This window comes from Ixodes scapularis, unplaced genomic scaffold (genome assembly GCF_016920785.2).
Source record: "Ixodes scapularis isolate PalLabHiFi unplaced genomic scaffold, ASM1692078v2 PGA_scaffold8__174_contigs__length_109621045, whole genome shotgun sequence".
Lineage (NCBI taxonomy): Eukaryota > Metazoa > Arthropoda > Arachnida > Ixodida > Ixodidae > Ixodes > Ixodes scapularis.
In genome coordinates, this window is record NW_024609883.1 from 78,289,814 (window position 1) to 78,305,809 (window position 15,996).

The 15,996-nt window shown below is 48.9% G+C and overlaps 1 protein-coding gene across 1 annotated transcript; it reads left to right on the forward strand.

Moving 5' to 3' along the window:
• The first annotated feature begins 4,962 nt into the window (after window positions 1-4,962).
• LOC8039799 (transcription initiation factor TFIID subunit 5) lies at window positions 4,963-15,996 on the forward strand. The gene is made up of 3 exons (XM_002413694.5): window positions 4,963-6,229; window positions 8,211-8,506; window positions 14,153-15,996. Exons 1-3 carry the CDS (start codon window positions 4,983-4,985, stop codon window positions 14,680-14,682), a joined length of 2,073 nt encoding a protein of 690 aa, XP_002413739.2. The 5' UTR covers window positions 4,963-4,982; the 3' UTR covers window positions 14,683-15,996.

Sequence of the window (15,996 nt, forward strand, 5' to 3'; positions counted from 1 at the left end):
ATAGCTAGGATTTTGTTTCAGGGAGGGAGGGGAGGGGGGGGGGGGGGGGGGGGGGGGGGGGCCACTCATGACAAAATGCTGTATGAGGGGGAGGGGGGAGAGGAGGTTCCAGCAAAATGGAAGTTTTCGGGGGGGGGGGGGGGGGCTTGGGCCTTATGGGCCTCCCCCCTGGCTATGTGCCTGACATGCACGCTTCTAAAGACAGTGTATATGGAATATAGTGCAATTCCTTCCCTCTGTCGAAGAGGACAATTCTTACCCAGCATGTGGACACCACTGGATTCGGCAAGTCGCTGGCCCGTAATCATACAACACAGCAAGCATCAGCTGGATAAAACTTGCTCTTGGAGTATGTGAGTGACACTTGTGTTTTCTGATGTGAGAAATCTTTCATGCTTGCACCTTTATCCAAGTTCCAGTGTATGAGGATGTCTTGAACAAAAATGCAATTGTAGATGGGGCAGCTGCCGTCGCCTGTATTCGCGAACAAGTGTTTGCAACTTGCGCTGAACGCAAATCATTTAGAGGAAGGCACAACCCAGTAATACTGACTATTTAGGACACTGACACACACCGTGCATTCAAAGCTTTCAGTTGGTGTCTTTATCCCACCATAAAGACACTAAAAAAGAGTCGAGACAAGCTAGACAGCTCGCAGGCAGCACGAGCAAGAGATGCCACACACTACTGCCGTCGTTGACCTAAGCCTCTCTACATGCCGACAAAATGTTTACAAACAACCCAAGTGTGGGCACTGCACGTGCAAAGATAACAGATTTGCACGGAAAGCACCTGTGCATGCGCTGTGCTGACGGCAGCGCCACTGCGGCCACGCGACGTCATAGCCATGCATTGGTCTATAGACCAAACCGTCTGCTGCGTGAAATAATAACAGATGCAACAACTCACCACTAACGGCTTTCTTGCTCCTATCTCTGGGAGGCCCCCTCTTCTTTGGAAAAATGCGGTGCGAAAAAATGGATGGAACAGCATATGGCTTCAATTTCTTGACTCCAGTCTTTTTCAGAATCATCTGCTCAAACTGATCATCCGTGAAGTGATCCTGAAAAGTGTCAACATCCTGTCAATGTTGGCATCCCAGACTTTCTTTGGTCCTGTCATTTGTTAAAGGGCTACTCCACCGATTTTTTCAATTTCTCCGATTTGCTTGAAATTTTGCTAAACTAACCAACAAACATCACGAAAATAGTATCCCAAATATTAGGTCAAAATATTGTTTTTTCGCGAAGTTATTGAATTTAGAGTTTTGGTCGTCACCGTGTTTTTCAAGCTCGAAGTCTCTACTGGCAACAATGAAAAGGTGACGTCAGTAGAAGGCAGGGGTTCACTCTTTGAGCTGTAGATTTTGTTTTAAACTGATTCGAAGCAGTTTCATGGTGTCAAATGAATGCTTGGGAAGCTCGCTGCAGTACCCGCGCTCCAGCGCGGAACAAATGATTGACATATTCTATTTTTTGGCTGCTTGCTCGACTGGCAAGCCTGCCTGCCACTGACGTCACGGCCCTGAAAAGCGCGCGTATATTTGAATGTTGGTTTTTGCATCATTTTCATCTGCCGATTTCGCAATAACTACCCTATTATGAATTTCGCGATTCTAAATAGCATACCGGAGAGAGTACAGGCCGGGGAGTCAGAAAATATAGTTAGTTGAGGTAGCTCAAAAAATCAGTGGAGTATCCCTTTAAAAGCAGATTGTGTCGACAGACATGCTGCATAGCAGCACCCGACACAGTGGCTTGAGGTCTGTTCGAGGAAGCTGAAGTGTAAACATAGCACTAAATTGTCTCTCCATTGTTTCTAATAAGAACTCCAGCATGCTCAGTTCACATGTATCTGCATTCGTTGGTGGCTCGCATTATACTGACATAGTTTGCACGCAACCAGAATTTTCTTGGGTGGCACGTGCTGCTCGCCTTTTCAACATTGTCTTCGTTAGCAAATATGCACGACCACATGCGAACAACGAAGATTTGAAGTTTTTGTTGAAACCATTAATTTCACGCTATATTTGTTTTAATGCCAACTACTCCTCAAACAAACCTCAGTCATAGCCTCCTGTATACTGATAAGGGCTGCCCGACCACAGTTTGCCGGCTATCACCACGAAGATGTGAACGACGTGAATAAGTGTCTCTCATGCGTTCTTCCATGCTTGGTGCACATGTTGGCATTTGCAGTGTTGTGTTGTAAGCAGCATTATGCTGTAATGTCATGTGCCCGTGCACAACTCAGACTTGCGGAAAAAGAGGCCGGGGCTGTTGTTCACCCTCTTCATACATCCTGCTAAGGCTTCGCTGAAAGACATGCTAGGCTCAGGCCTCCACGACCTCAATGCTGGACCAGCCCATGTCCGTTTCTTCGGCTCGTACAGTGCTGGTTGGCTGGCTCACAGTGTTGACCTCCCCATTTCTCTCCATCGTACCTGACAACTGGCACGGTGTCATTATGAAAAGTGAGCCCTGGCACAGCTACCACCTTGAACAATGCCCAGGTTATCCAACGCAGTTATGACCCAAGAGGACCCTATAGTCGTCACAATTTCCATGCAACTTTTGATTTCTGTATGAAACTTGGCCCTAACAATAAAAGCTTTCAGTGTTGGCTGGTTTCATTCTACATTGAAAAAGTTCACCAGCTTGTCTGCCTCTTCTGTTATCTAATTCACTTGCAACATCACATCAACTTTTGTAAACTTTACATGTGTGGCAGCTAACTAGCTAAGTATAGGTTACAGAAGTGCAAAAAACACGTACGTAACGGAAGCAGCAGTGTGCAGCGGATAAATCGTGTGTGTGTGTGTGGGGGGGGGGGGGGGGGGAGGGGGGGGGGGTTGCCGGTGTTTATGTGAAGCAGGCGCAACGGCGCCAAAGCAGCCAAAGCACGGGTGAGCAAGACATTGGGCATGCAGAGCGGTTTACCTCACAAAGCCTCCATGCTCGAGCCTCGAGACCTTTCCGACCGATCCGATGCAGCCATTCTTTTCGCCTCTCGATATTTTGTTCACCGCACGGTACGGAGAAAAGCCTCTTTCCTTTCACAGCGCTGCTAGTGCAGTTGACTGCACAGCAACTCGGCATTGCGGTGCTGCCTAGGTAGCGTTATGAAACAGAAAATTAAGCTAAAGACTTACTGCATACAACGGTGCAGCCGACACTCCTTGCTCAATCATGGCGTCAGATCGGTCATGGATGGATGGATGGATAGATGAATATTGGCTGTTCCCTTTGTAACGGGCGGCAGGTTGCGCCGCCTAGCCTAGTTTAGTTCAGCTTAAAAGTTTTACACTAAATTTTGTCCCTTGTTAATAAAAATAAATCCCAAATTTCGTGTAATATCACATTTCTCTATACCTCTTTGTTGTTTTTATAATCTTTTCGTCCATTCCTCCATCCCCATCCACCAGACCCAGTGCTTCCGCAAAATCTGTCCCCTCCAGCAGGTGGGCGGGATCTCCTCACTATGGCATACCGTACATAATATGTTAGAATCTGAAAATTTTGCCCTATGTGTCATAGTTCTCAGAACCCCTGTCCTTTCCTCAAACAACAAAGCACTCCCGTGCGAGTTATCAAATATATTTTCTTGGCATCCTCTCCTTCCACATTTTCCACTCGGTATCCTTTGCGCCCTTTTGTACTGTGCAGTTTCGCTCTCTCCCATGATTAGTTTCTAGGTGTATAAACTTTAGCTTTTGCGTTCGATTTGTCTACTCTGTGTTCAAGCTCTTCATATATAAATACGTGCACACCATTCCCGCCCACCGCGTATCCTCATTTCATCTAGCCTTTGCTCGAATTTCAGTTTACTGATAGCTTCTCTAGCCTCAAATGATGACCAGCCCATATCCCCCCGTACGGTGTACCCCCTCAACCCCCTCAAATGGTGTGCCCCCATGTGTGCCCAGTGCCAACCTGCGCACTTCTTCGGTTACTGGTCTGCAGATCCGACCGATCCGACAGATCAGTCAAAATCGCGGCCTTGTGTGTGCTCATGGGAAGGCTCAAATGCGCTTGGTCACGTGCTGTTGTTGTGTTGTCCGGTTGTTGCCTTTTGCGGCGGGTGGTGCCACGGGTTTGCGAGTTCATCGGGCATAGAGCACGCAGCACACTAGACTAGTGCACACCGGCGGTGCATATCTGGTGACTGGTGCTTTAATAAGGCTGAAAGCTGGACTAATTGAAAGATTTTTTTTTTTTTTATATAGGGGATTTTTGGTGGCTCATGCCCTAGAGGTCCTGCCCAGAATGATAGATAGATAGATAGATATTTATTTGTACATTTAAGTACAGGTCGCATAGAAGGCGTTTCCGCCCGTACACATATGTGCCTATGTGGCCAGCTAGACGATGATGGCGATGCGAGGCTTCTTGGCTTGAGAAGTGTGGGACGATGATGATGGGATGGTGAAGAGGGTGAAAAGTGAGGTGGGTGACGTATGATGAGGTATGCAAGACATCGTGGGTGTTTAGAGGTGTTTGGCTGCTGCCTTGCAGAACTGTGTCACCTCGTCTCTGTCTGTGATGGGCAAGCTGGTGATGGCGTCAGGCAGGGACCTCCAAAGTCTCACAGCCCGGAGGAGACATGAGTTGTCGTGCCGTTGGGTCCGAGCGAAGAGAGGGTCTATGCGCCCGGTTCGTTCGTTGCGACGGGGCACAGAGCGAAGGTAGTCGTCCTGCGAAATCCCAGGACCAATCACCTGCCCAGAAGGAGGGAATGAAAGAAGTAAAAATAGCACCATGTAACGCATGACGTCAAAAATAAAAGTGAGGAAGTAGTAATATTTTATATTTATTGTGGTGTCCTTCGAATATCACAAAGCAAAATTGCGTTTAAAAAGGTAATTTTTATTTTTGTAAAAACTCACGTATAGATGGCGCAGGCTACACACCATCTCAACCAATCAACGGGGTTGATTGATTATCTGCCTGCAAACATAAACTTGGCAAGCGTCGTCGGTCAAAATGGCGGAATCCGTGGTGGACGGGTCCGTTCCCGTCGTGATAAGTAACGGCAACGCGGCGACTCCCGCGCCCGCCCCGACTCCCGATTCGGTCACGTCCGAAAAGGACGAAGACAGCGAGCTCAACCTGGATAAGAACTCTCTGCTGGCTGTCCTGAAGTTCCTCAAAAAGAACAAGCTCCAGGAGACCGAGCTCATACTCCGCAAAGAAGCCAAGATCCTCGGAGACAACAACCTTCAAGAGGACGTGCAGGCGAGTTCGGACGTGAGTAGCGTCCTCTCGACGTACAAAAGCGAAGGCGACCCGGACATCTACGAAGACACGTACACGGTGTTTAAGCGCTTCGTTGAATCGTCGCTGGACTCGTACCGCCACGAACTCGCCATGATCCTCTACCCGGCTTTCGTTCACATGTACCTGGAGCTGGTCTACAACGAGCACGAGGAACAGGCCGTCAAGTTCATGGAACGCTTCGGGCCCGAGCAGGAAGAGTACTACCAGGAGGACGTCAAACGCCTCTCGTGCCTCACCAAGAAAGATCACATGAAGGGTAACGAGTTCATGGACAACTTCCGATCGGGACAGTTTACAGTTCGAATGTCCCGCGACACGTACAACTTCCTCAAGCGGCACCTCCAGGACAAGAAGAACACTGTCCTTCAAAATATTATCCAGGAACACCTGTACCTCGATGTCTACGAAGGAATCGCGCGGATGAAACCCCAGCTTGACGCTACGGCCGGTGCGTTCCTGGGGGAGGCGGCTCGGCAAGCGAATAAGGTCAAAGTCTACTACGGGCTCCTCAAAGAACCCGAACTACATATTCCGCTCGACGAAGACGACGACGGCGGTGACGGAGAGGACAAGCCGAAGAAAAAGAAGCCCAAAAAGGACCCTCTTCTGTCTAAGAAGGCGCGCAACGACCCCAACGCGCCCCCCAACAATCGGATTCCCTTGCCCGAGCTCAGGGACGCTGACAAGTTGGACAAGATCAGCGCCATGAAGGAGGCCATCAAGAGGGTCAAGCTGGGCCCGGACAGTCTCCCTTCCATCTGCTTCTATACTTTTCTCAACAGCCACTTGGGGGTTACGGTGGCCGAGATATCGGAGGACAGTACCCTTCTTGCGGCAGGGTTTGGGGACTCTCTGATAAGGGTGTGGAGCCTGACCCCTAACAAACTGAAGGGGATGAAGTCTGCGCACGACCTGGAGACAATTGACAAGGAAGCGGATGACGTCCTGTACAGGTGTGCTATGAACTTTGTGGTTCAAGGTGGCTGTGAGAGATCAATCCAGTGGTCTACCTGCAGAAATTTCAAAGTGAAGATCAGTTCCTATTAGAAAATAAGCATGAAATCTTTTAAAAATGGGAATGGCAGGCGGAGACACAGATCAGAAATCACTATATTTACAGGTGGCATGACCTGCATCCCACCTTTGTCTAATTCTGTCAATCTAAGCAAAGTGGTATTCACTGGATGCTGCAGTTGAGCATGGTGTTCACAGTGCAGGCTCAGAATGAGCCCCCACTTATCTTCTGAGAAGAACTAGAATCTTGGTGGTGTGCGATGCATGTTGTGAAAGTGAGTCAATGTTGCAGAAGTGTTGTGGAAGTTCATCGTAAGCTCGTGGTAAGTGGCACCATACTCAACTATGGTCGCCAGTCAACGCCACCTATTGGGGGTAGCACCTAACACAAGTTCTATTCAGGGGTGTAGCCAGGAGTTTTTTCTTTTTCCATGGGTGGCCAGTGTGACTAGCATTTCTATGACTTGGAGGGGAAGAGAAAAGAAGGGGGATGCCGTCCTCTTCTTTAAAATGCCTTCATGCCTTGAATGACTAAAGTACATCTTTGGTAAAAATTGCACCTCTTTATGTGCAGGTGTCAAGTTTTATGGCTCGCTTTGAACGCTCCTGCATTCAAGGCGAGCCGTCCTATATTTTACCTTTCATAACTCGTTCAATGACCATTGTGCGAGACGCTGTCCCACTCTCTGACCTCGAGAACCTCTGTCTGCGTTAAAAAACACCGGACACCTTGATACCCTTGCAGTAAAACACTTCATAAGCATGCATACTTGGCCAACATGTGCACACACACACTCTCCGGAAAGCATTTCCTGTAAAGGCGCACATGCACATTTAACTCCCGAATTTTCCTTCTTTCTTAATGGCTGCAGGTGTCCCCTGGGTGATGCTCGCATACTTTGTGGATTATCATTACCTAAAGGCGCTTCTTCCTTTAACTTTAGTGTATGTAAACAGAGGAGGCTAAGATTTTCAGCCCTGGGCAAACCACCATGGGCTGCGGTTTGAGGGCAGAGACGACCGGGGAAACCCTGGCAAACTTCTAAATCTTAATCCTAGCATATCCCACACTGCTTGGGGACAGTTAGAAAAATGCAGAGGGGGAGCAAATAGACGGATCACACAGCCAGTTTTATTACGCCACCGCTGCCGCCATGCATCCTGGGGGATGTAGTCTTTCTGCACGCGCGACAACCCCGCTGCCTGCGCGAGCAGAGCACGAGGCGGTACGAGCTGCCTCGTGAACTGGCGCCTGCCTTCTATGAAGTACAGTGATGGCGGCGTCATGCATGCGTGGAACGCTTAGTGGGATCGGTCTATTGTCTTAGAAGGGCGAGGGGACGAATCATGCTTTTGTTTTTCTAGGCTAGGTGGTGCAAGCTAACCTCCGTTATGACGTGTACAGCCATTGGCATCCATCCGTCCTTTTCGCTCACCCCAGAGCCACTAAATAAGCTGCACTTAGCAATACCGGCACTTCACCCATCTTGTCGTTTAAAATCACTATTGCCAGTTATCTGGTATAACAGACACACTCTTGCGTCCTCCAGAAATGTCGAAACAGTCCGCGACGGAGCGAGACGACATCGCCCAAGCTTCTTGTCACTGTATCTGAAGCACAGAAAGTTGCGCTTTCATGTCGTAACTGTCTCCAGTTGCACCCGCTTTGCACTAGGCCACAAAATGGCAGCACCCACGAGACAATCGAGGAATGTATGTTGATACTGTAAATTCGAGTTCTCACATACAGTGCGGCGCCAACTCGGCTCTGTGGGCACCGCACCGACTTTGTGCTACATCAGCTACCCGCTGCTTCTGACGGCCCTTTTTCTGTCTCTGCATCCAGGCGTGCAGTGCTGGCTTAGTGCCGACACTGGCGCTTTTTCCTAGATGAAACCTGCATCCGCGTCCTATTTTCAGGATGATGGACGAGCGCAGCGGCGTGGAGATGCGTGTCCTGATGGGCCACAGCGGCCCGGTGACGGCGGTCAGCTTTAGCCCCGACCACACATACCTCCTGTCCTCTTCCGAGGACTCCACCATTCGGCTCTGGAGCCTGCTGACGTGGACGAACGTCGTGTGCTACAAGGGCCACTGCTTCCCCATCTGGGACGTCAAGTTTAGCCCGCACGGCTTCTACTTCGCTTCGTGTGGTCACGACCGGACGGCCCGGTTGTGGTCGACGGACTCCTATCAGCCCCTACGAATCTTTTCTGGTGAGTGGTGGTCCCGGATTTATATGTTGGACTCACTTAAAAGGAAGCTGAAGAAGTCCTTGCATTCGAACGAACAGTAAAAGTCGTAATGCAGACTCCTTAAAAATGATGTCTTAAGTTTTCTTTTGATCTCAATCATAGGAGCTTCGTAATACCCAATTATAATTTCAACGTAGACCTGTCCATTGCAGCACGCTGAGAGTAGGAAAGCGCGAGGGCAGAGATGAAAACTGGCAAAAGTGATGTCATCAGCGGTATCGGATGACCCTTGTGCGGCACTAAGCTGGCTTGAAGATGCCGTCGATGATATCATGCTCTGGACAGATAACAAGCGGCAGGGAAGATCGCCTCATACCCGGCCGCAATCGCTGCACATATTTTTCAATATAAATGTGGCTTACTTTTACTTTTTCCCAAGATATGTGCAACAACTGAATTCACGGGACAAACAACTATAGAAGTCTGTTCTTAATACAGTCAAACCCGACTATATCGAACCCGTTTACACCGAATTATCGCTTATATCGAACAATTATTGTACACAGTAATGTTACAGTGATAATATATAGGAAAAACTACGGTTACATCGAACAAAAATTGCAGCCGCTACCGATATATGGAACTGCCAAGAGCGCCGTTTTGCTCTGCAAACTGGCTTTCCCCCAACGCGAGCAGCCGCATTGGGGGAAAACCAACTTGCAAAAACCGCTCAAAATATATTTTTTTTTTTGGGGGGGGGGGAGGGGGAGGGGGAGGGGAGAGGAGATGGGAGGGGCAGCTGTGTTGATTGTTTGGAAGAAGAAAAAAATCTCTTCTGCGGAGAGAGAGCGGGGGGAGGGTGCCTCCATCCTTTCTCTCCCTGGTCCGTATTATTTTTTCTTCCGGGCGGTTCACGCAGCCGCCCGGAAAAAGAAAAAGCCAGCTTGCTCTGCTAGCTGGCTTTCCCCCAACGCAGCCGCGTGCCTTAGGGGAAAGCCAACTTGCAGAGAAAAAAAAATGAAAGCCGTTTACAACTCCCTGTGACGCCGGATTAGAGCGCAGCTCTTGAAGAGGAGGATGGAAGGGTGCTGAGGGATAGGATGGAAGGCTACTGTGGGATAGTTAACTCCCTGAGTTCACGTGACCTCAAGGGGGTCACTTGACATCAGGGGGTTACGTGACCTCAAGGTGGTCACGCGACCTCAGGGGTCACGTGACCTCAGGGGGTAACCGTCATGACCCTCGTGAGGGTAACCCTCGTGACCCTCGTGAGGGCAACAATCGTGACCCTCGTGAGGGTTACCTTCGTGAGGGTCACGAGGGTTACTTATCCTTTTGAGGGTAACTAACCCTCGTGAGGATTACGAGGGTTACCACGGTTACTCTCACGAGAGTCACGAGGGTAACCCTCGTGATCCTCGTGAGGGTAACCCTCGTGAGAGTAACCTTCATAACCCTCATGAGGGTTATGTGCTGTTACGCCGACGGCAACGCTGACGCCGCTCAAGCCGGAAACGGGTTCCTAAGAGTTGTGCTCTGAAACGGCGCTCTGCAGGAGAAGGTTGTCCTGCTCGGGCTAGAGTGCCTTCATGTTCGGGACATGAAGGCACCCAGCTCGGACATGCTCCGTGCTCTCGGCATAGTTCAGCGCTAATTCACGAATATAGAAGACAGTGGCCTCAGCACTTTGGTGTCCGCCGAAAGAGTAGAAAAATATTGTTATCGCGGATGCAATGAAGAAAAAGCAGCAAAAGATGCAAGACTATTTCATTGTGTAATATGTCACCAGAAAGCTGATTTTTGAGAGTCAAATTCATTAAAACGTTTATATCGAACTGGTAGACGTTTTTTTCCGAGTTCGATATAAACGGGTTTGACTGTACAAATTTCTTGAAAAGTGCTTTAGCTTCCCTTAAAAGGGCACCTGTGGTCAATTCTCAAAATTCTAGGATTAGGGGTGATTATTGTGTAAAAACTACTAATAAACGGTTCTGTGTCATTAGTTTTCCAAAATATTAAATAGTTTTCTTGCAAACCTCGTTTAAACTAAAATCACAGAGTGAAACCGAAACCTTGCTGGCGGCAGGTAACATTGGTCCTGCTCGTCAACTACTGGGCATCACTTGCTACGGAGACGTCGACAATGCCATCAACAAAAGTGTCAGAGGGGCACCTTGCATTCTCTTTTTTTTTTCTCGCCCTCTCACTCCGTGCCTCGGAAAGTAAGAAGCAAACAAAACCATTCTTCCAGTTGTTGATGTTCAGCAGAGTGTTCAGCAGCGTTGACTGCACTGCTCCGCACACCACGCGTTGCCCGCTAGATTGGGTCGATTTTGGTGACCGTGGAGCTGCTCTGACTACGTTGGCCAATTTCATAAACTTTAAGGCGGAATTGCGTTGTAATTTTTTACGTGCATGCATTTCAGATGATGCAACGTAGGACTGCGTTGTTCTCTCAATGTCAAAATTTGACCAGAGTTTCCCCTTAAAGGGGCCCTGCAAGGACTTTTTTACTGGTTTTTAATTTGCACTGAACCTGAGCGCTCGGAACATAGTAACTCAGTGAAAATTTTCTTTTCTCGAAATTCGATTTATTTTAGAAGTTATAGGCAAATTAAAACTACAAGGACAAGCAAAAAATAACCTCCCTCATGACGTCTTTGGTTGCTTGAGTGGCCGTGAACTAGAGGAGGGGTAGTGGGCTCATCGCGAGCGCTCAGGGCTGCCGCACTCCGTGTCGATGGCGCGAGAGGGCGCCACTAAAGCATGTTCTGGATAGGCTGTACGCAGTGGGCAGCCAGAGCGGCTCTCACCGCACTTGCTGCGCGATTAAACACTAATTCGGCATGACACTTCATTGGTCACAAACGACAGCAAACACGGGGTAAAGATCAGTTCAGAATGGGAGCCACTTCGAGCTGCCATACCGCGAAACGGCCGAACCGCAAGACAAAGCTTTTCGCCGAAGATACCGAAGGCCTTCGGAACGCTCGGAGCTGGTCGGATCTTCCTGTTGCTATGATCGCAGCGCCGACGCGTACATTCTTGACCTTTCCGTGTCGGCGCCTGATCCCACTTCTCCTTTCTAGTATGCACCGCCTTTTCCGCAGCTTGGTGGCGGGCAAGTCGACGGGTCATTTCTTGTTTTCGTACTTTATAAACTGCACTTGTTTCTTTTCTGATCTAAAATACTGAACAAAAACTACTTTTATAAATAATTGAAACGGTTCGGTGCCACTTATATTTTGTATTTCGACTAAAAAGAAGTTTTTGGCGGCTCTGACCAGTAGTAAGCCCAGGACCAAAGACGTCACATTTTGCGCGCTTTCGGTACCGCGAGTCGCCCTCGTCAGTGGAGGAGGTTTCCGCGTCGTCCGATTAAAATATGACGCACTGATATTTAGTTACTCTCTCCGTGCCCACTGGCTTGCCTGAACTTCAAGAGATGTGAAAACCGCAAAAAAGGTAGACGCTTAAATATGATTGCAGGGCCCCTTTAAACAAGCTGTGCAACAATTTTAACATTGAAAGAATTTGCATCTTCTACTTTGAACATTGTCTATCCTGTCACAAAGGACAGAAAGCACATCTCCTTCCTTCGAAATGTTGGAATTCCGCCGCGTAATCGCAAGGCAAGAATAGAAGATATCCCAACCGGCAGCTGCGAGCGGCTGCCATGAAAACCACGCGGCATGACGTCGATGGAGGACTTGTAAAAAGATAGCCAGTTGTGCAAATACCTGCTCGATAAAAGGTAATTTTCTATAAATCTTGTCGTTCGAACATAAACATAAATGTGTCAAAAACCTAGTATAATCGACAAAACTTTTATTGTACGGAGTTCTATTTGTGCCATTTATCCGAGGTCAACAAAACTGTCAGCTCTATCTGCTACCGCGAACAGCTTCCAGAAGCCGGAGGGGGAGGGGGGCAGAGCCGGGTGGGAATGGCCGAACCCGGATGTTGGTACTTTCCTCCTTTCGCCACGTTGATCATGCTGTGCAAGCATGTGGTCGCGAGCGGGTGAGTTCTCGCTGCTCACTGATGGCTCTAGAGAGAGAGCTTCACAGGAAACCCACATATCCCCCTTTCACGTCACAACGCACGTGACTCGGAAGATGGTGAAGGAGTTAAGTGCCGAAAACCTCAATCTTTGTCAATTTTTAAAATAAAAACTGGGACATGCAGTCAAAAGTGGTTTTTTGTTCTTTACTTCAAAAAGGTCGAGGCACCAACTCCCAAATTATTTAAGCAAAGCACTGAAATTGTTGCACAGCTCCTTTAAAGGGTTTTCACTCAGGAAATGGCTTTCAGCAAGGGATGTGCATGATGTCAGTGATTGGCGGAACCAACGGTTCTCTCTCCCCGACTCAAGTATTCACATGAATGGCAGGGAGCCGAGAGGGATGTTAATGTTATCAGGCGCATCTAGCGGCCATACTCTTTTGACAACAGGGTTTGGTGCGAGCTGACAAGAGTAGAAAATAGGTAGCATACATGAAACAGAGATACCCGATTATGGCAGCAGCAGTCTTAGATGCAGAAGACGACAAACTGCTTCCTGCTGAAATAAATATGCTTCTTGAATGGGGGGATGCAACACAAGGAATGTGAAATCAAAAATCATTTGCATGAGGAGCAGCTCGAGGACAGCACTGATGAATATCAAAGACTCCTTCGGGTGCCTCGGACAACATGTGCAACAGCGCGGGTCACAACAAGTTCGGCAATCCTGATGCCACCACTGGTATCTCGCTGAGCAAAATCTGGAAAGTTGCCAGACATGCAAACAAAATACTGCCAATTGCGAAGAGGCGGGGAGGGGAGTGTTTGTGCAGCCGGAGCAAAAGCTCCCTTGTCTACCTGGAATGTCTACGTCAATGCGGTTCTGCTCCTAAACGTGACGTTGTTGCCATGTGATGCACGTCTCGGCAAGTGAAGGAAGGGATTTCTCCCTCACATGAATGCCCCTTTACTGACAGCACAGTTCCTAGATGTCCCTTGTGTCTGCTCTTGGTCTCGGGTGAGAGCTAGGCCTTTGTTAAGTGCTGATTGAATGTGGTGTCACAGCACCTTGCTCTGTAAGCATTATTGACCAATAAGAAAATGTTGGATCTGTTTGCGAGTTCACGATTGTCCAATATTTTCGCGAGAACTTTTCACAACTCCCAAGTGGCGAGAGGTCTCGCAGCCTCTGAAGTACCCCTGCCAAGCATTTCTTTATCCACTGGTGAATTGCAGCTTGTGTGCGAGAAGCCTGGAGTTAAATTTCGGGCAAGGGACATTGTGTTTTTTTGGGTACCGAGAGAATCTGTGTGATTCTAATGGGTAGGCCCATAAAGACATTCTTTCGGAAAAGGCATCTGAAACGTGATGCCGGCACAGTTACTATGGTCACTGATGGAATGAAAATGGCAGAGCGTGTCTTTAGAATGCCTGACCTCCAACACGCTCTCCTCGCCCTCATTTGTGCTTTGCCGTGCGTGCGCACTCGACGTGCACGAAACGTCAAAGCGTTGTTGAAGGTAGGAAGCTCGCACTTGAGACTGGACGACTGAAGTGTCTGTGTGCTGTCCTTATCTTTTCGTTGACCGTAGATACACGTATGGCATTACTTTGTTCTGCAAACAATCACTGCAGTCACATCCACCGTCCTCGCTTCTGCAGGTCACGTCTCCGACATTGACTGCATCCAGTTCCACCACAACTCTAACTACGTGGCGACCGGGTCGAGCGACCGGACGGTGCGCCTCTGGGATGTCCTGACAGGCAGCTGCGTCCGCTACATGACGGGCCACAAGGGCCGCATCTACTGCCTCCAGTTTAGCAACGACGGTCGCTTCCTCACGTCGGGTGGTGCCGACTGCAAGATCCTCCTCTGGGACGTGGCCCATGGGCACCTCCTGGCCGAACTTGCAGGGCACACAGACACCATCTACTGCCTCTGCTTCAGTCGAGACGCGACGCTCCTGGCATCCGGAGGCATCGACAACTGCATCAAGCTCTGGGACTTCACCAGGCTCCTGGACGAGATTGACCTGGAAGAACTCAACATCTCACACGCGCCCACCGTCCGGACCAACTCGGACGGTCTGCTGCTCGGCTCGTACCCAACCAAGGCGACCTCAGTGCTGGCGTTGCACTTCACGAGACGGAACTTGCTGCTGGCTTCGGGGATGTACCAGAGTGGGTCTTGAGTGTGTGAGCATGAAACCTCATCTAAGAGTGATCTCCGAGACGAACTGGCTGAGGGCCGGGCACATCGGTTACCGGCTACACTTCGTTGGCTTTCAGTCTGACAGTTCAGTGAAGGCTAGTAGTTTGGAACACTTGCCTTGCAGCTGGCCATTGCATAAATGGTCGTGCAGTGATAGATTTTTTTGGAAGCTAAGGCTTGATGCCCCCAGCTCTCTTGGACTGGGTCTTGTTGTCTAAGAGTGATTTGTGAGGTGAACTGGCTGGGGTGTGAAATATGTGTTACCAGAGGCACGTGGCTACGCTTTGTTCACCTTCAGACTGACAATTGAGTGAAGGCTAGGGTTTTATGGGACTTGCTTTGCAGCCTGCAGCACTCCATTGCACAAATAGTCATGCAGTGGAAGTTTTTTTTTTCTTTTCTTAAAGCTATGGCTTAGTACCTCCAGCTCTCTTGGCACACTGTCTTGTTGTCTAAAAGTGATCTGCAAGATAAGCTGGCTTGCATGCAGACACGTCTGCAATCAGAGATGCATGACTGTGCCTTGTTGGACTTCAGACTAACAATTCAGCAAAAGCTAGGGGTCTGGGCCACTTGCAGCCATCCATTGCATAAATTGTCATGCAGTGATAGTTTCATTCGAAGCTATGGCTAGGTACCTCCAGCTCTCTTGAACAGTTTCTTGTTGTCTAAGAGTGATCTGCGAGATGATCTGGCTAAGGTGCAGGCATATGCGTTATCAGAAAGGCATTGCCACACTTCATTGACTTTCAGACTGACAATTCAACGAACGCTAGGGGCCTGGGCCGCTTGCCTCGCAGCCATCCATTGCACAAATGGTTGTACAGTGAAAAGTTCCTTTGGAAGCTCTTGCTTGGCATCTCCAGCTCTTAGCACAATGTCTTGTCTGTGAGATGAACTGACTTGGACATGGGTACATTTCTTACCAGGGAGGCATAAGCATGCTTTGTCAGTCATCAGACTGTCAATGCAGGGATGGCTCTGGGTGCAGGCTATACTTGCTTAGCAGGTACATGCTTTCCAACTGCTCGAGCAGTGGAAGTTTCTTTGGAAGCTATGGCTTTGTACCTGCAGCTCTCTCTGAACTGTCAGTTTAAGTGTAAATGGGGAACCAGCTGCCCTGCAGTAGGGTTTCTTTGACTTCACCACAAGCGTTTGTTACTGCAAGCTGTCACGAGCTTATGCCCTGTTTGGGAGGATGGCTTGCAATGCAATATTCTGAGGTGTTCTTCATTTGTACATAGGCTCATTATTTATCACCCTTTTATATTTAATAAAGTTGTGCCAACCTTTC

Excerpts from the sequence above, each read along its gene's own strand:
- LOC8039799 (XM_002413694.5), top strand. The coding sequence starts at position 4,983 with ATGGCGGAATCCGTGGTGGACGGGTCCGTTCCCGTCGTGATAAGTAAC. Across the intron at positions 6,230-8,210 it reads GCGGATGACGTCCTGTACAG|GATGATGGACGAGCGCAGCG; the intron begins GTGTGCTATGAA and ends TCCTATTTTCAG. Across the intron at positions 8,507-14,152 it reads GCCCCTACGAATCTTTTCTG|GTCACGTCTCCGACATTGAC; the intron begins GTGAGTGGTGGT and ends TCGCTTCTGCAG.